The 22,439-nt window shown below is 30.2% G+C and overlaps 2 protein-coding genes across 2 annotated transcripts; one reads left to right on the top strand and one right to left on the bottom strand.

The window, feature by feature from the left end:
- Nucleotides 1-3,046: 3,046 nt before the first annotated feature.
- Nucleotides 3,047-4,889, bottom strand: LOC125867679 (putative SNAP25 homologous protein SNAP30). The gene is made up of 5 exons (XM_049548240.1): nt 4,512-4,889; nt 4,139-4,232; nt 3,935-4,062; nt 3,759-3,856; nt 3,047-3,201 (listed from the first exon to the last, which is right to left on the bottom strand). Exons 1-5 carry the CDS (start codon nt 4,887-4,889, stop codon nt 3,102-3,104), a joined length of 798 nt encoding a protein of 265 aa, XP_049404197.1. The 3' UTR covers nt 3,047-3,101.
- Nucleotides 4,890-6,503: 1,614 nt separating this feature from the next.
- LOC125866823 (alpha-1,4 glucan phosphorylase L-2 isozyme, chloroplastic/amyloplastic) lies at nt 6,504-12,620 on the top strand. The gene is made up of 14 exons (XM_049547186.1): nt 6,504-6,787; nt 7,615-7,847; nt 7,941-8,042; nt 8,380-8,556; nt 8,669-8,944; nt 9,287-9,558; nt 9,702-9,819; nt 9,963-10,394; nt 10,497-10,649; nt 10,820-11,185; nt 11,315-11,391; nt 11,489-11,675; nt 11,996-12,196; nt 12,354-12,620. Exons 1-14 carry the CDS (start codon nt 6,583-6,585, stop codon nt 12,468-12,470), a joined length of 2,916 nt encoding a protein of 971 aa, XP_049403143.1. The 5' UTR covers nt 6,504-6,582; the 3' UTR covers nt 12,471-12,620.
- Nucleotides 12,621-22,439: the final 9,819 nt, after the last annotated feature.

Here is a 22,439-nt window from a genome sequence, read left to right as displayed (position 1 = left end):
TTTGTGTTGAAATTCAATTTCTCCCCCTGAAATTTAACACTATACTCTAAGCTACTTTTTCTTAATTTGGTTCGATTTTTTATTTGAATTATTTTTAACTCTATCACGAACACCCCTAACAGGCTAACACTATTTGAATGGTTCTTACGTATTATTTGATAATATATTATATTATAGTGTTGATATCATATGATATCGTATCAGATTGTATTGTAATAATGAATACAACATTTAAAATAGATTGTATAGTTCTCTATCATTACACAATATCACACAAAATTTCAAAATAAATCTATCAAAAAATAGTATACGAGATAGAGCTAACAACCATCCAATCAAGGAGTTAACTGCATATCAAACATTTATTCTCTTTCTCTCAACCTATTCTGAAGCTATTAAAGATGAAAAAACGACGATTACTAGTTCTTATGATTCGAATACACATCAATTCTCGAGCCTCGTTAATATCTGCTAGATTTAAAAGCATAACTGAATACAAAAAAAATTTGAACTAAAAACTTAAAACTTAGTATATAGTACTGACAAAAAATAAAAACTCTGATGACATACGCGAATCGGCTTCTTCTTCTTCAATTTTTTTACTGTGAAATCCTAAAAGGGTAACTAAATAATCCAAGAATTGAACTTTCTTTCAATGAAAATGGTGATGCTCTGTTTTTTTAGTTGTGCAGAGGATTAGGACCAGAAGGGATTAATCTTTTCTCCACACCATATCTTGGGTCAATTTCATCCATTGATGAAGACGATGACGATGACGGAGGCGATGGGGGCGGTCGAAATGGTGGACAGTAGCGAATTCTTTGGAGTTGATAGCATATAACAGAAGAATGAAGATGATCTTCTTGATCGTGTTTTTTCGTTGATTGTTGAATTGGGAATTTTTGGGTTTGTGTTGAAGCTATTGAAGAGAAGGAAACAAAGATCAAATAAGCTAAAAATATACATTTAAGCGCCATTCTTGAACCTGAAGAAGAAGAAAACAAAGCTGCTTTCATGGTGATTTCTGAACTTTTTTATAGGCAAAACAAAGAAACAGAGTAAAACAGAGATGTATATAAAGAGAGGATTTTGTATATGGCGGAAGAAGTCTTCTATATATGAAAAAAAATAGAGTTTTAAGCGTTAGATTTTGCTCTGATTTTCTTACCTTATTTGAAGTTTATTTTTTCCTAAAGTAATATACAAAAAATTACCATAAATATTTTTACTTTTCATGAAAGAACAATAAAATATATTTTTCTTTCATATTTAGTTTATTCTTTCCAAAAAAAGTTTGAAGATTATAGATTGTAGATCTTTATTCTTATAATATAACAAAATAGAGTCCAAAATATAGTTGTTTAGAGAGTTTTGTTTATGAGGAAATTTTTCTCTCAATAGTTTTAATATTTTCTTTTTATTAGTTTTAAATTATGTACGCCAACTGGTCGTATCATATAATAATATTATGTCTTTTAGTATAGTTTTATATGTCATCTAATTTATCGTCATATGATTTGCAAATTATAAGCTTTCGCATGACGCCCTAATCACCTTATAACCCAACATTGAGTTATATATTATTTACTCGCTCATATTAGATATGACATATTTTTAAAAAAAAAAAATAATTTTATCGTACTACCTCTAATTATTGTAAGTCATTTACTATTGAAAAAAATGAATTGAACATAACTAAAACATTAATCACAAAGGTAAAACAAGTATAAAATGATCGATTATTTTTTATTTATTTTTTTATCTGAATAAGTAAAAGTGAATAGAGAGAGTATTCCCTTCCTATCAAATTCCAATATGTGAATGTGTTACTATTTTGGGAGTCGAACAAATTTTTCTTTGATTGTGATTTTATAAAACTTTTAAAGATTGATTAGGATTATCAGCTATGTTGACTTGTAGTATTTTTCATGTAGTTTTTAAATATAATTTTATTCTAAAATAGTTATAGAATCAATTTGAAAAATTTATGGTCAGAATTAAGTGTTTGAACGCCTGAATATTTTTTATATAAATTAAGATAAAAAAATATTTAATTTTATAAGTAAAAATATTAGGCTATCGTATGCTTTTATGATAACTTACAAAGTTTTAGATCACAATTAAATATTTCTTCAGTATCATAATATGAAAGGGTAAGTTACAATAAAATAAAATATTAAATAGTTATTAAAGAAAAAGACATTCAACAAAAATTTCATTAACGAGAAAATGAGTGACCCAATTTTCGAGTTGAGTTCAATTTTTTGGTACACTATGTTTTTTGAGATGTAAACTCATTTAATAACTTTTATTATAAGATGATGAAAAATACCCTCTTATTTATAGTGACTTAAACTTTAAAATGACATGTATTTAAAGATGTGGGGTTAATATGAGAGTTGTCAAAGCCTAATGATAGAAAATAAAGATTATTTATAATCTTTTGTAATAAAGTCTGATTTAATATTTTTTCAATTTTCTTTCTCTTAAAATGATTAATATGTGGTGAGTATTCACACTAGGGATTTTCAAATTTAGAAATGGTATTTATTATGATAGCTGTTGTTGTCAAAACCTTTAAGAAATCCTATATTAAAAATTGGAGTAGAATCAAATCATAGGACAAAATATATTGATGACTCCTTAAATTTATCAGTATAGAGTATTTTATTGGTTCGATCATCAATTTAGAATATTTATAGAACGATGGCAAATAAACTAAATCAATAACATATAAAAACGAATCGGATCAAACCGATCGATGATCATCCGTAAACTAATCATGAAAAGGCCTATTTGATTATTTTATAATTACAAATGAACAATAAACAATCCAGTATAACTTGGAATTAAAAAAGGTAATCTTAATAACATAAAATTGAATTAAAAGAATAGTAAAAAAGAAGCAACCAAAACTTCCAATAGACCTTGAAGCCAAAAAACTTTCAGTAAATATGACGTCGAAGCAAGTTATGATGCTCAGACTTTGAAAAAATGTCGTGAATCCTTCAAAAAGTAGTGCATTTTGGAGGATCTGTCACGAGTACAATAACAATTTTGAAGAGTCAGAACAACATAGGAAAAGCAAGAGTCCTCTTCTTTCACTTCCCAACTATTTGACGTGCACGTCGATTTGCACCTTTAACTCGAGAGTTTAATTCATCTACATCTTTGTCAAGATCATCAATAGCTTTGTTTTGCCTGCAATTATCACAATTCAACAACATGTGTTATTAACAAAAAAAGATTAAAAAAAGTAAATGATGTCATATCGATAATAAGTGAGATTAGTTACCTAGGAAAATGAAACATACAACGTGCTATAACATGTTAAATTACACTGATAGCATAAAACTTCTTTATATTGTCAATGTATACACATTTACTTGTATGATTATTGATCACCGCAGTTTTGAGCTACATGTTCATCATCAACAACAAAACCAGTGTAATCCCACATGTGGTCTAGGGAGTGTTGAGTGCACGTGACCTTACCCCTACCTTGAGAAAGTAGAGAGGTTGTTTCTGATAGACCGTCGACTGAACTAATGATGATAAAGAGGTGGCGGCAAAGCAGAAACAAATGCTATAACTTAGTTAAAGTATCACAGTCGACAGATGAAAGTTGACAGTCACTTCATGAAAACACATTTTAACTTCGAAAACTAAGTGTCGAAAGTGTTCAAAATGAAACGTAACAAGAGAGTAACAAAGAAGAAGAACATCATGTAATGTTAGTTAAGTTGGAAGAAATTTACTTGTCAAGTTCAGATCCCATGTCAACAGCCATGCCTTTTAGATCACCCAATATGTTGCTCAAATCCGAAAGTGCATCATCTTGCTTCGACTTCTCAGACTAGTTAAACATAAACATAGTTTTTTTAACCATAGGAAGAAGGCTAGCTACATTGAATTTTGTGTATACGAAATGTACCTCAATTTGCTGCATAGCGTTCATCGATTCAGGAGGAGGTGTACTAGAGGCTGATTTCCCCTTTTTACCATTAGATAAACCTAATTTTTCCCTTTCACTTGCACTACCTTTCCCTTTATGATTATCATCTACGAAAGCCAGAGAAGATGAAAGTCAGTAAAGTTGATTACATAGTCACGATCGATATGAAGGATAACACGAAACCTTTTGAAGTTCGAGGCCCTTTAATATCGTGAGTCTTTTTTGCCTTCCAAGGCATCGCGAACATGCCACCAAGATTGTTCAATAACTTCTCACCCTAAAATGCAGAAAACAAGCTCATTATTGTCAACTTTTCTCATGTCATATGTTCCGATTATACATCGAATGAGCAAAGAAAATTAAGCTACTTTCCAAATGTTATAACATGTTTTGTAAGTTGCAGTGTTTAACTGACACAGTGGAGACGAGTTGAGGTGTCTGGATATGCATAATCGACTGTTTGTTTATGCATTATGTCTATAAAATAAGTATACACTATCCGTGCACCAGATGGTAATCGAACTCTCATTGCAATAGTAATTGAAATGATCAATACCTTACTCAAATCGCGATCCATATCAACAGCCATCATATGAGTACGATGAATTTGCTCGCCTTGCTTATGCAAGGTATCGAGTGTCTGAGCACCTTCCTGTCTAATATCCTCAGCTATCTTCAAACAGTTATTCACCGAGCTCGTTGTCTCCTTAGCTTGGTCTACAGCATACCCCTCCAATTCTTGCATAGACATGTTGTCAAAATCCTCTGTCTTACTTTTATGTTTGTTCCTTGTCACACCAGATGACGATGATGTTCCAAAATCATCGTCATCTGGTGTGACAAGAACTGGCTCGGAGGAAGTTCTCCGACCAGGTTTCGTTCCATTTTTTTCATCAGGAGTAGCAGAGTCTGCTTTTTTCCTGAATCCAAACATTTTTCCAAAACTAAAGGGATTTTTTTTTAACTTTACCTGAAATGCAAACAATTTCAAGATTATAAACCAAAACACTCATATTTGCTTGTAAATTACTAGATTTCAAGCTATATATATAACTAGCAGTTATTATCTCAGAACACCATTTTCTTTGCTGAAAAAAGTTGAAATAAAAAAGAAACGTGACTTTCTGAGATAATAACTATTAGTTGACTGACATCAACCCCTTTTAGGCTAATCGAATAATTGAAAAAGCTGAATGAATTTTAGAAGAAGGTGAAGCACTATAACTTTTCATTTTTGGAGAACCATTTACAAAATTTCATTTTTTAAAAATGACCAAGATCAAGAGAAAAATATTTGAAGATTGAAATTTTAAAATCTGATCAAATTTCATGGCCAAATAAATATTTAAATATAATCTTTCAAAATCCATGGTTAAACGCTAGCTTAACATTTCACTCGTTATATTTTCAAAGTTATGACTCGTTGCAATATTCGTGAACTTTTACATATATAAATTTATGTTCCACGTCAAAAGTACTCTAACAAAAGCCAACCTCAACAAAAACAAACAAAAAAACAAAGGAAAAATAAAGATATGTACCAAGATTGAAGAAAACAATTTAAAAAAAAAATGGAATGAAATAATTAATTACCTTTGAATGATTGAAGAATGGGATCTATTTATGAAGAGGGAATTATTAATTAAGGGGAGAGGAAGAAATACTGAATTTTACAGAAATTTCTTCCTCTCAGAAGTAGTGAATTATAATGAAAGAAACAATGGACACAAAGAATTTATTTTATCAATGGATCAAATATATTAAGGAGAAAAAAAAATGGAAGGTTACCCTTAAAACCAGCTATTGGCAATTTTACCTGTTTTTCAAACATTTAGCATTAGTTTGGTACGTGAGATAACGATAATAAGTTCAAGGATTAATTTTATTTCAGGTTTGAATTGTGGTATTAGCTAATTTTGGAATTACTTTATCCCATAGTTTGTATTTAAAATGGTGTTACTATCCCTGCTATCAAACGACCTCTAAGTTATATTATCCTCTTACCTCACCTTTTCACCTACTTTTTTTTATAATTTCGTTCGTTGTTTGATATCTGTTTTAGGATCCAACTAATCTAAATAAAATCTCAAATTGGGTAAAACAATATTCTCTACCAAAAAAGACTATATTCTCTCAAGCTCGAATTCTTAAGAATGGAGGGGGTGCAGAGGGGAGTCAGGATTTAAAGTTTACGAATTTGAAATTCTAGTTCTTTTAAGTTATTATGTTCTAATTAATAATTTTTACAGATTTGATGAAAATTTTAAAAATAAATATAAAATTTGAACAAAAGTTACTGAGTTCAATCGAATCCATTACAATTGTTGAACTCAAACCACCATATAACTAAGCTACTAAGATTGCTGAAATTACACAAAAAAAATTCATAACTCCCAAAAAGTGGAAGAAAAAAATATCTACATGTCCAATTAACCTGAATGCTACTAGCCACACAATCCCAAAAATATCAAAATCAAAAGTTTTTTGTACAATAGTATATGCTTTGTTTTAAAAAAAACACAACAAATCACATGTTGCTCCACTCATTTTTCAACATGCACAACAATTATTTTGATTAAATTTTGTATCTAAAAATTTAGCATTTTGAAATTCAGTTCAGAGACATCATGGCAACTTTTGCTGTCTCTGGATTGAACTCAATTTCAAGTATTTCTAGTTTTAATAACAATTTCAGAAGCAAAAACTCAAACATTTTGTTGAGTAGAAGGAGGATTTTATTGTTCAGTTTTAGAAGAAGAAGAAGAAGTTTCTCTGTTAGCAATGTTGCTAGTGATCAAAAGCAGAAGACTAAGGATTCTTCCTCTGATGAAGGTACTTGAAATAATTTTCCGTTCAATTTATTTGTCTGGTTTTAACTTGACACGGAGTTTAAAAAAGTAAAGACCTGTTGTGGTATAAAATCGAAGATATGTTGAATGTACTAAAATATTCTTTAATCTTGTGGTGTTAAACGTACTAGGTGAAAAGTTAAAAAATTAAAGAGTTGTCATAAAAGGGGTGAGGCATTATTTTTGAAATAGACTAGAAATGAAAGTAAGATAAACAAATTGAATGGAGAGAGTGTTAAAGTTTTGAACTTTTGGGTTCGTGTGTGTTAGAGTCTCACATTGGTTAAGGAAATGAGTTGATTCCTATACGGTATTAGCAATGCTCACCTCGTTAACTAGTTTTTGAGATTGACTTAGGTCCTAGGTCTACTAATTTGTTTAACATGGTATTAGAAAGACAACGACAACATACCCAGTGTAATCCCACAGTGGGATCTGAGGAGGAATGTTGTGTACGTAGACCTTACTTCTATCCTGTGAAGGTAGATAAAGCGTTTCTGATAGACCCTCGGCTCAAGACACATCTATTTTTGGATAATTAGTATTGAGACCTTACGTTATATTATCCATGCTCTAGATGTTCAGCCTTGGACGTGCCAGGGTGTTAGAGTCGTGCATTGGTGGAGGGAATAAATTGTGTTTGTTTAGAGAGGTGGAATTTGAAAATTTCGTATATAGTGGAGTTCTCACTCCTTAACGACTATTAACATAGCGGAAGTAGAGAAGCAACATACATTATTTGGACCCTTTGTTGATTGGAGATCAGCAATTCCAATTGGACTTATAAATGTTTGTTTTTGGTATTTTCAGGATTTACATTAGATGTTTTTCAGCCGGACTCCACGTCTGTTTTGTCAAGTATAAAGTATCACGCAGAGTTCACGCCATCATTTTCTCCTGAGAAGTTTGAACTTCCCAAGGCATACTATGCAACTGCAGAGAGTGTTCGAGATATGCTCATTATAAGTTGGAATGCCACATACGAATTCTATGAAAAGATGAATGTAAAGCAGGCATATTACTTGTCTATGGAATTTCTTCAGGTTAGATTACCTAGGCTTCCCCTTTATTTCGAGTATAACTACAGACGTCACTTGTTGGAGTGAGTTGCTTTAATATGCTTTTGGTGCTTGCAGGGAAGAGCTTTACTCAATGCTATTGGTAACTTGGGGCTAACCGGACCTTATGCAGATGCTTTAACTAAGCTCGGATACAGTTTAGAGGATGTAGCCAGGCAGGTCAGGTTTCTGTAGGAACTTACTTATTTCTGTTGACGGTTAGCCACTCGAAGTAGTTTTTGTTTAATTGAGTCTTTGTCTTGCCTTGTTTGACTATTACTAACACTGAAACTCTGCTCTAAAATGAGAAATGTTGAAGGCGACTAGCTACTGTTTCTAGATTGCACAAGTTCTTGATTGATATGCTTTTCCAAAATGATTTAATAACACGTCAACGTAGTCAAACTATCTCACTCTCATCACCACTGTTCTAACATTGTGATATATGTCAATTGATTTCACTCGGGATAGTAATCTACTGTAATTAGCTTAAGCTGTTTACTGTAATGACTGACAGGAACCGGATGCAGCTTTAGGTAATGGAGGCTTAGGAAGACTTGCTTCTTGCTTTCTGGACTCAATGGCGACGCTAAACTACCCTGCATGGGGTTATGGACTTAGATATCAATATGGCCTTTTCAAACAGCTTATTACAAAAGATGGACAGGAGGAAGTTGCTGAAAATTGGCTCGAGGTACGATATGTTGGAGGACCTTGATACTACTGACTGCACGTTTTCGAATATTGCAGTAGATTTTTTATGTCATTTGCTATGCTCCAAAGTAATAGGACAATTATTTTCTCAGATGGGAAATCCATGGGAAATTGTCAGGAATGATATTTCGTATCCCGTAAAATTCTATGGGAAGGTCATTGAAGGAGCTGATGGGAGGAAGGAATGGGCTGGCGGAGAAGATATAACTGCTGTTGCCTATGATGTCCCAATACCAGGATATAAAACAAAAACAACGATCAACCTTCGATTGTGGTCAACAAAGCTAGCTGCAGAAGCTTTTGATTTACATGCTTTTAACAATGGAGACCATGCCAAAGCATATGAGGCCCAGAAAAAGGCTGAAAAGGTGTACTTACTTCTTTAGCTTAATTGAGAAACTATAACATGCTCCCTCTGTTTCAATTTGTTTGTCGTACTTTCCTTTTTAGTTTGTTTAAAAGAGAATGCCTCTTTCCTTTTTTTTTGGAAACTCGTTAATTCTAACTTTCCACATGACATGTTTAAAACCACAAGATTCAAAAGTCTTCTTTACTTTTCTTAAACTCCGTGCCAATGCAAAACTAGACAAACAAATTGAAACGGAGCGAGTACTATTCCAAAGCAATGCTGTGGATTTACTGCAAGATTCCAGTTATTCACCACAAGAAGAGGATTCCCTAAAATTGTGTCTTGTTGTATTTTGGATCAGATTTGCTATGTCTTATATCCAGGTGATGAGTCGCTTGAAGGAAAGACACTTAGGTTAAAGCAGCAATACACACTATGTTCTGCTTCTCTTCAGGACATTATTGCACGGTTCGAGAAGAGATCAGGGAATGCAGTGAACTGGGATCAGTTCCCCGAAAAGGTTGCAGTACAGATGAATGATACTCATCCAACACTTTGCATACCAGAACTTTTAAGGATATTGATGGATGTTAAAGGTTTGAGCTGGAAGCAGGCATGGGAAATTACTCAAAGGTTCTTTCTTCCGTTATTGCATCCAATAAATGTCTAATTTTTCTAGCTAGTAGCTTTAAGATACGAGCGTAGATGATTCTTCCCCTTGTTTATTCATGTAAATTCAGTAGCTCTACTCCTGTGACATTGTTATATCATGGCAGAACGGTCGCATACACTAACCACACTGTTCTACCTGAGGCTCTTGAGAAATGGAGCTTCACACTTCTTGGTGAACTGCTTCCTCGGCACGTGGAGATCATAGCAATGATAGATGAGGAGGTGAAAATTGAAACTCCATTTCAGTTCTAGGATTAAGTTGAGATTTTACATTTTGAACCTCTTGAGGTCGAATTTGTTGCAGCTCGACATATTACTTTTGCTTCATTCTTTCTGAGAACTACTTCATGTGGATGCTTTTGCAGCTCTTGCATACTATACTTGCTGAATATGGTACTGAAGATCTTGACTTGTTGCAAGAAAAGCTAAACCAAATGAGGATTCTGGATAATGTTGAAATACCAAGTTCTGTTTTGGAGTTGCTTATAAAAGCCGAAGAAAGTGCTGCTGATGTCGAAAAGGCAGCAGATGAAGAACAAGAAGAAGAAGGTAAGGATGACAGTAAAGATGAGGCTGTAAAGGCAGAAACTATGAACGAAGAGGAGGAATCTGAGGTTAAGAAGGTTGAGGTGGAGGATAGTCAAGCAAAAATAAAACGTATATTCGGGCCACATCCAAATAAACCACAGGTGGTTCACATGGCAAATCTATGTGTAGTTAGCGGGCATGCAGTTAACGGTGTTGCTGAGATTCATAGTGAAATAGTTAAAGATGAAGTTTTCAATGAATTTTACAAGGTACGAAGATTATCACACGGCTAGAAGTAGTAGAAATCATTTTCAGTTCTCCTCTTTCAATGTTGTTGTTTTGATTGATCCAAACTCTTTGTTCATCGACAGTTATGGCCAAAGAAATTCCAAAACAAGACAAATGGTGTGACACCAAGAAGATGGCTAAGTTTCTGTAATCCAGAGTTGAGTGAAATTATAACAAAGTGGACAGGATCTGATGATTGGTTAGTAAACACTGAAAAATTGGCAGAGCTTCGAAAGGTAAACGAGTTGTATCTGACTTGTGATCTTATTGATTCCTAAACCGTCGTCAACAGCTTTCTTAAACGGATTATTTCCTCTAGTCCTTCTATGTGGAAAGAGATCTTTATAAACATCATAAGAACATGTGAAATGTATGTACTAACTTCATGCATTTAACTGTCAAACAGTTTGCTGATAACGAAGAACTCCAGTCTGAGTGGAGGAAGGCAAAAGGAAATAACAAAATGAAGATTGTCTCTCTCATTAAAGAAAAAACAGGATACGTGGTCAGTCCCGATGCAATGTTTGATGTTCAGATCAAGCGCATCCACGAGTATAAGAGGCAGCTATTAAATATATTTGGAATCGTTTATCGCTATAAGAAGATGAAAGAAATGAGCCCTGAAGAACGAAAAGAAAAGTTTGTCCCTCGAGTTTGCATATTTGGAGGAAAAGCATTTGCTACATATGTTCAGGCCAAGAGAATTGTAAAATTTATCACTGATGTAGGGGCAACAGTCAACCATGATCCCGAGATTGGTGATCTTTTGAAGGTATGATTAGGACAAGTCAAAAACAATATATGCTTAAAGATTTTCGAAGATGTTACTAACCTCTGGTTATACCTGTTATAAGTCCAAGATGGTGCAATAGATTTGAAAATTTATCGGTTTGCATTTCAGGTTGTATTTGTTCCTGATTACAATGTCAGTGTAGCAGAAGTGCTAATTCCTGGTAGTGAGTTGTCCCAGCATATTAGGTACTTCATTTCGTTAGTCTTTGCATAACGTCACAAATTTCTATTGAGCAAATATGTCGTATAACTGTCTGATATATCGATATTGTTTCAATATTAGTACTGCTGGTATGGAGGCTAGTGGAACCAGCAACATGAAATTTTCAATGAATGGCTGCCTCCTCATCGGGACGTTAGATGGTGCCAATGTTGAGATAAGAGAGGAAGTTGGAGAGGACAATTTCTTTCTTTTCGGAGCTCAGGCTCATGAAATTGCTGGCCTACGAAAGGAAAGAGCCGAGGGAAAGGTAGATTAATCACAAAAGCATAAATTTTCATTCTTTATCATACAATTTACATTGCACAAGCACAAGCTCATAACAAAACTACTCCCTCCATTTCAATCTATATGTCTGGTTTTGACTTGACACAAAGTTTAAGACAATAAAAGAAGACTCTTGAATCTTGTCGTCTTATGTAGTTATATTAAAGATATATAGAATGAAGGTGCAAAAAAGGAAAGAGGCATCATTTTGGAACGGACTATAAAGGGAAGTAAGACAAACAAATTGTAGTTGTATTATCCTTATCAATGAAATGCATCTTACCTTATCTGTTCTTCACGTAGTTTGTCCCGGACCCAAGATTTGAAGAAGTAAAGGCGTTCATTAGGACAGGCGTCTTTGGCACCTACAACTATGAAGAACTCATGGGATCCTTGGAAGGAAACGAAGGCTATGGTCGTGCTGACTATTTTCTTGTAGGAAAGGATTTCCCCGATTATATAGAGTGCCAAGATAAAGTTGATGAAGCATATCGAGACCAGAAGGTATACTTCTCATTGCACGATCTGTCTAACCATATCTTTCTCTGTTTCATATTACTCGCGCACAACATTAGGCCAAGCAAACTTATTACTCATATTAGTACTTAGTATCATTTTCGTATAGCATTTCTAAAACATCTTATCGTTGAAATGAATGCAGAAATGGACCAAAATGTCGATCTTAAACACAGCTGGATCGTTCAAATTTAGCAGTGATCGAACAATTCATCAATATGCAAGAGATATATGGAGAATTGAACCTGTTGAATTACCTTAAAAGTTAGCCAGTTAAAGGATGAAGCCAATTTTTTTCCCCTGAGATTCTCCCATACTGTTTATTAGTACATATATTGTCAATTGTTGCTACTGAAATGATAGAAGTTTTGAATATTTACTGTCAATAAAATACAGTTGATTCCATTTGAAAGTAATGTGGTTTGTTTTGAACAACAACATACTCGTAATTCCATAGGTGGAGTCTGGAAAGGATAGAGTGTATGTACACATACAACTTTATTCTTATCTCGTGGAGGTAGAAAGACATGTTTTTGAAAGACCCTCAGCTCAAGTAACACTAATCAAAGCAGTTTAAAGATGAAAAATACAAAAGTAAACAGGAGATAGGAAATAATAGGAAAAACATTATGTATCATCATACAAACAAGGAACAATAACAATAGTCAAATAGTGCAATAAACAAAGTACATGAAGTAACATAAATCGTAGGATAAGAAATCACGAAAATAGTGCTAATACTATTTGTATGAACCAGTTTGCATTTCCTTCTTAAAAAACAAGCATGTATAGGTATGTATATTATGTATATTGTATATATCAAATATACACAATCTATACACTTTATACATATTTCCTTCTTAAAAAACAAACATGTATAGTTCACGTCAATATTGAAATGTGCTAATATGAAGTTTATTTAGTCTTGAACTCTTTCACTCCATTCCAAAAACTAATTATTGAGATGTGAGAATTCAAAATTATATATTTCAAGAATCGCACTCACATTAAATTTTAACGAATAATTATTAAGATGAATTATTAAATCTTAAACATGGGACCATAGGGGGACTGTATTTTTGTAAAAGCTTGTTCAAATCAATAACACGTAAATTATATCACATCAAGATTTTAAATTGTATATTTTGAAAAGACTTGCATTTAATTATTTTTTGAATAATTTAATATTATAATAATTATTTATGCTGACAATTATATATAAAATTTAAACTTATTCATGCATTTAGAATTTCCACTAGACACGCATAAAAGTGGAATCATGGAAAATTCACACTTTCGGGTGTGTGGAAATTTGTACCAAAAAAGATGTCAAAAAGCCAAATGGGAATTATTAATAAAAAGTCTTTTAATTACTCATTTCTTGTCTATTAAGTCAAGTGAATAAAAATGTACAAAAAAGAACTCCAACTTAGTTAATTTTTCCGTTTTATATTACTTGATCCTCATATTAAAAATAGTTATTTCTTATTTTTTATCCTTAGTACTAAATAACTATATAAAAAAGTAATAGTTAAATTTAGGGCCTGTTTGAAAGGCCACAATGGAATTGGGAATTGGTGTAATTGGTGTAATTACTCTCTTTGTCCTGTTTGGTAGACCAAGTAATTACTTGGTAAGAGGGGAATTGGGTGTAATTGAAGGGGAGTAATTACACTCCTCAATTCCCAAGGGAGGGTAAGGAATTGAGTGTAATTACACCATGTAATTACATGATTTTTTTAATATTATATTTTTTTGATATATTTTTGTTCGAAAAACCAAGACACTTCTTCCTTTTTTGTCTGGACATTTCCATTTCTAAGTACGGCAGCACAACAACAAGCCCTGTACTTCTTCTTTCAAGTAAGATTTATTTCTTGATTCATTTTACTTTCATATTTTGATGTCTAGGTTGATTATGTATGAATTTTATTTTTGTATTTTTTCTCCTGTTAGTTTTGAAATTAAAATAAATATGAGAATTAATTTTTTTCTTTAATTTCTGATAATAATCATAATAATAAAAAAAATTAAAAAATCGATTCTAATAATCAGTTATACATAGTAATATTATTTATTCAAAATCTGATCTATTTTAAAATTTAACTGTGTAATTACATTCGTCCAACCAAACAGGACAAAGGGAATTACACTGTAATTACACTGTGGCAACCAAACAGGTCAATGTAATTACTAGACTGTGTAATTACTAGGCTAGTAATTACTACCCTAGTAATTACACCAATTCCAATTACCAGGTGGCTTTCCAAACAGACCCTTAGGGTTTTGAATCATTATTAATATTTAGTTAGAGCTTTCTTAAGAGATATTGTGTCAGCCAAGTCAAGTCAACAAAGGTCAAATAATAAGAAACAAACAATACAGTTAATTTTTACCTTACTAACATAACTTAATAAGTTATGACTTATTACTTACTGTACTTTTAAGTTACTATGCTATCGTAAGGATGTGTTCGATATGGATGAAAATATTTTCTTCATTCAAACCCTTTAATTATATCATTTTTCATTGTCAAAACTAAAAAATTGTCGAAGAAAATGACTAGCAAGTTGCAAAAATCAAGTTTATAGGTAGTCATTTTCAAGATTTAATGTTGACTAAGACCTTGGTGAGGTTCAATTAAAGGTTCATTAACAATTTTGAGCCATAACATTGGTTGACTACAGAAAAGGACAATATTGAACCAATCAATGACCATCTAGTTGAAGAAGGAAAAAGGTGAAAAAGATAGTATACATTAATTATAATCCAACCAAACACATGTAAACAAATAACAATAGCAAGTCAACTACAAAAAAAGGAAACAAAATATGATGTTCATAATAATGAAATTTGTTTTTGTCATAGGCTAGAAAACCCTCTTTTGAGCAACTAGCTAGTGTCCTTTTTTTCATTCGGTATTTGATTTAAGTATTAGAGCTTAATTAAATTTGAATTACATACCTCAAGGTTCATTATTTTAAAGCGATACTTCAAATAATATTTTTTTTCATTTCTGAGAGCGTGAATCTGAAACCTCTTATTAGAAGGATGAAAAAAAGTCTCAACAACTATATATCTCACCACAACTAATGTCATCAATTAGTGTAATGCCTATGTAGTGTGTATATATATATATATATATATTATGTGTGTATTACGATTTTTTTGGTTTTATAACTTGTTTACGAGAAATTTTTGATTTTATATAAATTTTACTAATACATTAGACATATGAAAATAACGTTTTCTTTTATCCAAATTTCAAGAGAGCAAGAATTTTATTTTCGGGAAGAATAAAGAAAAAAGAAACTTTTGACATGTGGTCCATCAATAATACTCTTATTTTCTAGGTCGATCCCCCTATTGATTTGAATAATAGATGATGATCATCTTATTTTTATTTAAGCTCAAAATTGTAGGGAAAATTACGTGTAAAAGCAAATATATACTAGTTAATTAGTTAATATAGTTATAGTTTGCCTTAATTATAATTTGCGACCTACTTTTAGCTATAATTACGTGGCTCAACTTTTTTGTTTTGTATAATTCGCACGTTTGTATAATTCAGAATTTATATAATATAATTTATATAACTTTTGTATAATTCAAAATTTGTATGATATTTGTTACACTTCTGATGTTTGTAATTGTATAAATTCGTTATTTCGAGTTTATTCAAAAATAACTTAATTATACAAATGTACCCGTGAATTATACAAACCTGTGAAATATACAAAAGATACAGTTTAAACTGTAGCTATAACCCATAAATATTCACTCTATAGGTATGTAGCATAATTAAATCTAGGGAAAAGGGTCAAAAATGCCCTTAAACTATGTGAAAGGAATAAAAATGCCCTCCGTTTATAGTTTGGCTCAAAAATGCCCTTAGCGTTAATACTTTGGTTCAAAAATGCCCTTAAACTATATGAAAGGAACAAAAATGCCATCCGTTTGTAGTTTGGTCCAAAAATGCCCTTACCGTTAATATTTTGGTCCAAAATTGCCCTTATTGTTATTTAATGGGTAAAAAATGCTCATTTTTCAAATAAATATTTTTTTAACACATTCTTTTCTAATAATGTTTTTTTTTAAAATTAGCAAATGTTTATCCTACTTCAATTTAGAAAAAAATAAAAAATGAAAATATTTCTTATTTTTTATCGTTATATAAATATAAATTAATGATGGATATACTATAATCTTATATATGACATATATTATATGTCCAAAGGGTACATGACGTTATTCTATTTTAATTGATAAAATGAGATTAAGAAGAAAAAAAATATTTCCTACCTTTTTATTTGTTAAAGTGATTTTAGAAGAAAGAAAACAAGAATAGTGTTCTTCAATAATATTTTAATTAGGACGAAGATGTGTTTAAAAAGAAAAAATATATATTTATTCGGAAAAGGGCATTTTTGACCCATTTTGTAACTATAGGGGCATTTCTGGACCAAAGTATTGGCGGTAAGGGCATTTTTGAGCCAAACTATAAAGGGATGGCATTTTTGTTCCTTTCACATAGTTTAAGGGCATTTTTGAACCAAAGTATTAACGCTAAGGGCATTTTTGAGCCAAACTATAAACGAAGGGCATTTTTGTTCCTTTCACATAGTTTAAGGGCATTTTTTACCCTTTTCCCTTAAATCTATTATAATGACTATTTGCGAAAGTTTCCATAATTTATGGTGTGTTTGGTACGAAGAAAATATTTTATTAAATTTAATATTTTAGAAAAATAAGGGGGTTTAGTTTTTTATTTACATTTCTGTGTTTGGTACAAGATAGATAATTTTAAAAAAAAATATTCAAAAATAATAAGTTTATTTCGTTACATACATAACATAGCAATAATTTAAAAATCATAAATTATGCTCTTACCACTCGATCAAAGCTTTTGCTTCCTTTGATACACAGAGTAAACAGAGTGACAGGAAATTAATGGGTGATAGTACTATATTTTGGGGATTAGTATCAATTATTAATATCATCTAAGGTTCATTGTTTCTAGCCTATGGAACCATTATTTTTCTATGCCCCACCTATATATTTTCTAAAAATTTAATATTGGATATTTATATTAAGCTCTGACTAAATTTGAATTTACACGATACAAGTATATAGTATTTTATCTTTCATTTAATTTAGCCAAAGCTTCAGCTTGTTATACCACATGTTTTATTTGCTACACTCAAATATCATGCTTTTATTTATGATTGAGATTAAAATTTTGATGTAAGTCTAATCTACACATTACGTGTAGTGCTTTTATCACTTCACTAAAGCAATAGTGGTAACTATCATCTATATAACCTGTTAAGTTATATATTAATACAATAAAATGTTTCCCATCAACCCTTCTCCATTATGGATCTAAATTTTTTACATAGTTTCAGTCATCATGATCAACGGAAAAAAATGAATGAAATGAATCTTCTTTATATTCAAATTATTATTGTGTACAAGTTAAACTTCTACATCTTTATACTTAAGTTTAACCATTTTTAGGGGAATCCTATTAATTCTAATTGGTTAGTTTTAAGGTTTAATTATTATAATTATCATGAATTTTGGTCTCCTAAACCCAACTTTAACAATCCTAAACCCAACTTTAACAAACATTTTCCTGGGCTCAACTTTGAATAGAATAAAATAATCTTATAGAGATGTTTATTATTTTATTTATTGATCGTTTATGTTGTTTTTTTATCAATCTTTTATGAAAAGAACTATATATATATATATAACTCTTTTTCTAGCTGGTGAAACTTCTCTTATGCTTGTTTATAATAATTTATTGTGTTATTTAATAATCCATTGTGTTATAGTACCCAAAAGACAAATAAAGTGGCCATAATTGAAAATATTACTCACCTTTTTTGTCTGTTGAAATATGTATCAGAATAGATATCAAAAAGGGGATTATGATCTTCATTAGTGGGGAGATTAAACTTTAATTACTAGAATTTTGGGTTAGTGCAAAAACTCATGTGACAACATTGTAAATTTACTCTAACTACAAAGACAATTAAAAGGTTTTTAACCCCACCTTTTGTGACTTCTACTTTGATCCAAGTAATGATTTTTTTTTTACATAAATAATAAGAATTACATGCTATAGCAGGTTAGTCACCATGTATTAAAAGTTATTAATTATTACAGTTATGTATAATAAAAGGACATGTAAGATCGTATATATAAGAGGGGCGTGTTGAGACATAATTAAGTAAATACGAATGTGACTCGATCTCTAAGTGATAACTTATACTCCCTCCGTCCCTATTTAGTTGTCCACTTTAGAAATGACACACAGATTAAGGCAACAATGATTAGCATAGTGAAGTTACAATTTTACCCTTATAGTACAATTTACTTCCAAAATAAATTCATTCAAAATAATTAATCAATGCTAAGAAGTTCATAAGTTTATGTACTTTATTTATGACAACTTTTCACTTTAAATAAGGGTATAATAGGAAAAAAAATTGTTGTCCTTTCTTGATTTGTCAAAATGGACAACTAAATAGGGACAACTAAAAGAGGAAATAGGGACAGAGGAAGTATTTTAAATGAGATGACCACACACTTCAATAAAGCTAATGGAGTTTTGAATTATAAAATCATGATCATATAACTAAGGCTTGTCTAGGTAATTCCATATTTCCTTGAATCTCTTTCAAATCCTTCTTTAATTTTCTTTCCAATACTAAAAACTATGTCCAAGAAAATGATTAGAAAATTGCAAAAAGTCCAAGGTTAGGTAGTCAATTTGAACTTTGAAGATTCAAATCTTGACTAAAAGTCCAAAACATTATCTTGGTAAAGACTAAAAAGGGTCATCAAGATTTAAACCAAAAATATTCTTTGACCCCTCAAAAGGACAATGACCATCTAGTTGAAGACCAAAAAGTGAAGACAGCTTGAATAGTGTAATCTAACAAACCACATGCAAATATAGGGAAAAAAAACTTATTCATATTCTGTATTTATATCAAATTAATAAATAAATAAATAAATACATGATATGTTTTGTCAAATGATATTTTCTATCGTATATATAGTAAATGATTCAATAGTACAAATTTCGCTTTCTTAGAAATTGTGTTCTTCATTCTTGATTTTTCCTTGACGAATATCTATTTTCTAAATAGCCAATTAATGACAATAATTACCTTATTCATTCAAAGGAAAAAGATATACTCCGTCTGTTTAAAAAAGAATGATCTTCTTTCCTTTGTAGTCTATTTCAAAAAGAATGAACTATTTCCTTTTTTGGTAACATTTTAATTTTAGCTTTCCACGTGACATGTTTAAAGCCACAAGTTTGAAGGAGAATTTAGTACATTTGACATAACTTTAATTTAGGACCACAAGATTCAAAGGTCTTCTTTATTTTTTTAAATTTCGTGTCAAATCAAATCAGGTCACTCTTTGTAAAACGGAGAGAGTAAAACTTTTGACACACACATACATATGTGGTTCAATCTTAATTAATTTTTTTAGAGTGACCCTCTTTACTTGAATATATAATGATTTCTTTTATTAAATATATATAAAGTTGATGAAATTAAATTCATTATTTTAATACCATTTCATAAGTCTAGCATGATTATTGGCTTTTCTCAATTCTCAAATCTCATGATGTGTGTGCACCATACTAAGTTTTTATTATTTTATTTTTAAAAAAGATGTGTGTATGAACACGTTTCACTTTAAGGTATCTTCGCAATTAAAATTATATATCGGAAATATAAGGTAATAATGATAAGATATGCTACTAGAAAGTGAAAAATGTATTTTTGTAATAATATATTAAATTTTAACTTAATTTTAAAACAAATAAGAGATTATGTATTCTAATCATACCTTCACTCGTAACTAAAAGAATTTTTCATACATTTGACCTATGTATATTATGTTGAAAGTAATCGATTGAAATCGCATATGATGAGAAATGCATATAAAAAACATTAAGTAATAAATAAAATATAAATTTAGTGCTAGCTCGCGCTAATATAATTGTTTTAACATTTGGATTATATTAAAATGGTTTTAAGAATATGTAATTATACGATTTTTTGGCGTGCAAAATGACAAAGGAGGTGTCATTTTCATAAATAGTTAAATTTGTTTTTCCCTCCATAGGACCGTGAGATGGTCATTCAAAAATCATGACAATTAGCACCACTAACTATATAATGATAAAATTTTACTTCTGCTCCCTCTATCTTAAATTATGTGTTGTGATTCTTTAAAAATTATCTCATTATTTTATAAGATTAAAATAAAATTAATTATTTTTTCAATTTTTGTCCTTAATAATAATTCTTTTTAAAAGTTACAAATAACTCAATAAAGTAAAATTTAATAAAGAATGATTACATCTTTGTACATAAAGAGGGTAGAATAGTATAAAGAAAACCCTCCTAATTAATATTTTTCTTTAAAAAGTGTAAAAGAAAAATATGACAGATAATTTAATTTTCACTATCGATTAATTACTTAATCCTCAAATCTTTTTTTCTAAAATTAAAGATTAAACATTATTAATATGAAATCATGATAAAACACTCATCAAATATTATTATTTTTAAAATATACAAAATCAAAATTGAACATGTAAAAATGAACGTAGAAAATAGTTGGCACCAAAAAATACAAAAAATAAATAAATAAAGAGAGTGAGAGAAAATAATTAATGAATGATCATAATATAGTACTCCCTCTATCCCTAATTACTTGTCTACTCTTGAATTGACACACTTATTAAGAAAATAATTAATGACATAATGAATTTACCATTTTACCCCTATTAATTATAAAGTGGATGAAAAAATTTATATTTTTAAAAATAATTAATCATTTAATTGAGGGTATAATAGGTAAAAAAAATTATTCTTTCTTGATTTGTCAAAATAGACAAGTAATTAAGAATAACTATAAAAGAAAAAGTGAACAAGTAATTAGGGACAGTGGGAGTGGGAGAGTACTAAATCAATTGTTATAGAGTATAATTTTTAAAGATTCAATGTTCCTTTGGCACCATTAAATTTCTATACCCCACATATCTTAATTGTTAATTAATCTTTCATTTAATAAATTGTCTTTTTTTTTTGTGTCGGCTGGAGATTTTCATCCATACATATTTTTATCACTTAATCTACAATGTTGGATAGGATTTGTTTGTTAATTTATTAATTAATCTTATGTATTTGTAATTGTCGGCTTAATAATTTTTATTTTTCAGTTGGATGTTTAATATAATTATTTTCATTTTATGTTTAGTACTTGGATATTATCTTGTAACTTTGATGTGGTTATTTATTTTAATATCTCGTTTTAGTTGTTTGGTATTTTCTCCTATTCATATTAAGTGATTTGTTGGATATAACATATTTTTTGAGAAAAATATTTATGAATATGAATCAAAGAACTTTTAACTATTACTTTTTTAATTATTTTAATGAAAAAATTACAATAGTTCTTTTAAATTTTAAATAATTTACTTAATTTAAACTATATAAAAAATCTTAACAGATGACTTAATATGAACTAAAGGGAGTATCTTGCTAGTGTTTTGTCAGAATTTTTCTTGCAAATTGCTTTGATTTTTTTTTGAGTTGAGGAATTATCGCAACTACGTTTTTCTACCCCATAAAGATAGAAATAAATTTCGTTTATATATTCAACACTCTCTAAATTTTATTTCTAGAATAACACTGAGTATATAAAATGTGACAGTTATCACAAAAATAATTTATTCAATGATGCTTGATCGCGGACATCGTAATAGTATATAGTTTTTGAACCTTTATGAAATGTTACTTAATTCTAGAATGTCAAATACAATTGTTCTACTGACTGATTTTAAATACTAATAAATATCCCTTATTATGATCAGTACATTAAATTGCTGCAATTTTTTATAGCTTAGAGTAAATATTTTTATCAGAGCTATAAATTGCTGCAATTATTTTTTAGGTATACTACTAGAAAAATCGATACGGACGTTTCTATGGGAATTATATTCTTCAAAAAATAATTTGAAATTTCTGACTAAAAATCTATCATACATATATTTACTAATCGTCATATATACATACATATATACACATATACATGTATTAATCGATTATGCAGGTTTTTAAATCGCAAACCAAATAACATATTTAGTGTGTTGAATTTTATATATATATATCAAAAGAATGTTACTCCACTAAAC

Source organism: Solanum stenotomum, chromosome 6, assembly GCF_019186545.1.
Source record: "Solanum stenotomum isolate F172 chromosome 6, ASM1918654v1, whole genome shotgun sequence".
Lineage (NCBI taxonomy): Eukaryota > Viridiplantae > Streptophyta > Magnoliopsida > Solanales > Solanaceae > Solanum > Solanum stenotomum.
Note: the sequence above shows the minus strand (reverse complement) of the source record. Positions and strands in the feature narration are given on the sequence as shown.

Bases quoted from the DNA above. Each gene is read 5' to 3' on its own strand.
- LOC125867679 (XM_049548240.1), bottom strand. From the start codon at position 4,889: ATGTTTGGATTCAGGAAAAAAGCAGACTCTGCTACTCCTGATGAAAAA. The intron at 4,233-4,511 runs GTATTGATCATT...TCTGCATTTTAG, and splicing joins TGGATCGCGATTTGAGTAAG to GGTGAGAAGTTATTGAACAA. The intron at 3,202-3,758 runs GTAAATTTCTTC...TGATAATTGCAG, and splicing joins ATGGGATCTGAACTTGACAA to GCAAAACAAAGCTATTGATG.
- LOC125866823 (XM_049547186.1), top strand. From the start codon at position 6,583: ATGGCAACTTTTGCTGTCTCTGGATTGAACTCAATTTCAAGTATTTCT. The intron at 9,820-9,962 runs GTGAAAATTGAA...ATGCTTTTGCAG, and splicing joins TAGCAATGATAGATGAGGAG to CTCTTGCATACTATACTTGC. The intron at 11,676-11,995 runs GTAGATTAATCA...TTCTTCACGTAG, and splicing joins AGGAAAGAGCCGAGGGAAAG to TTTGTCCCGGACCCAAGATT.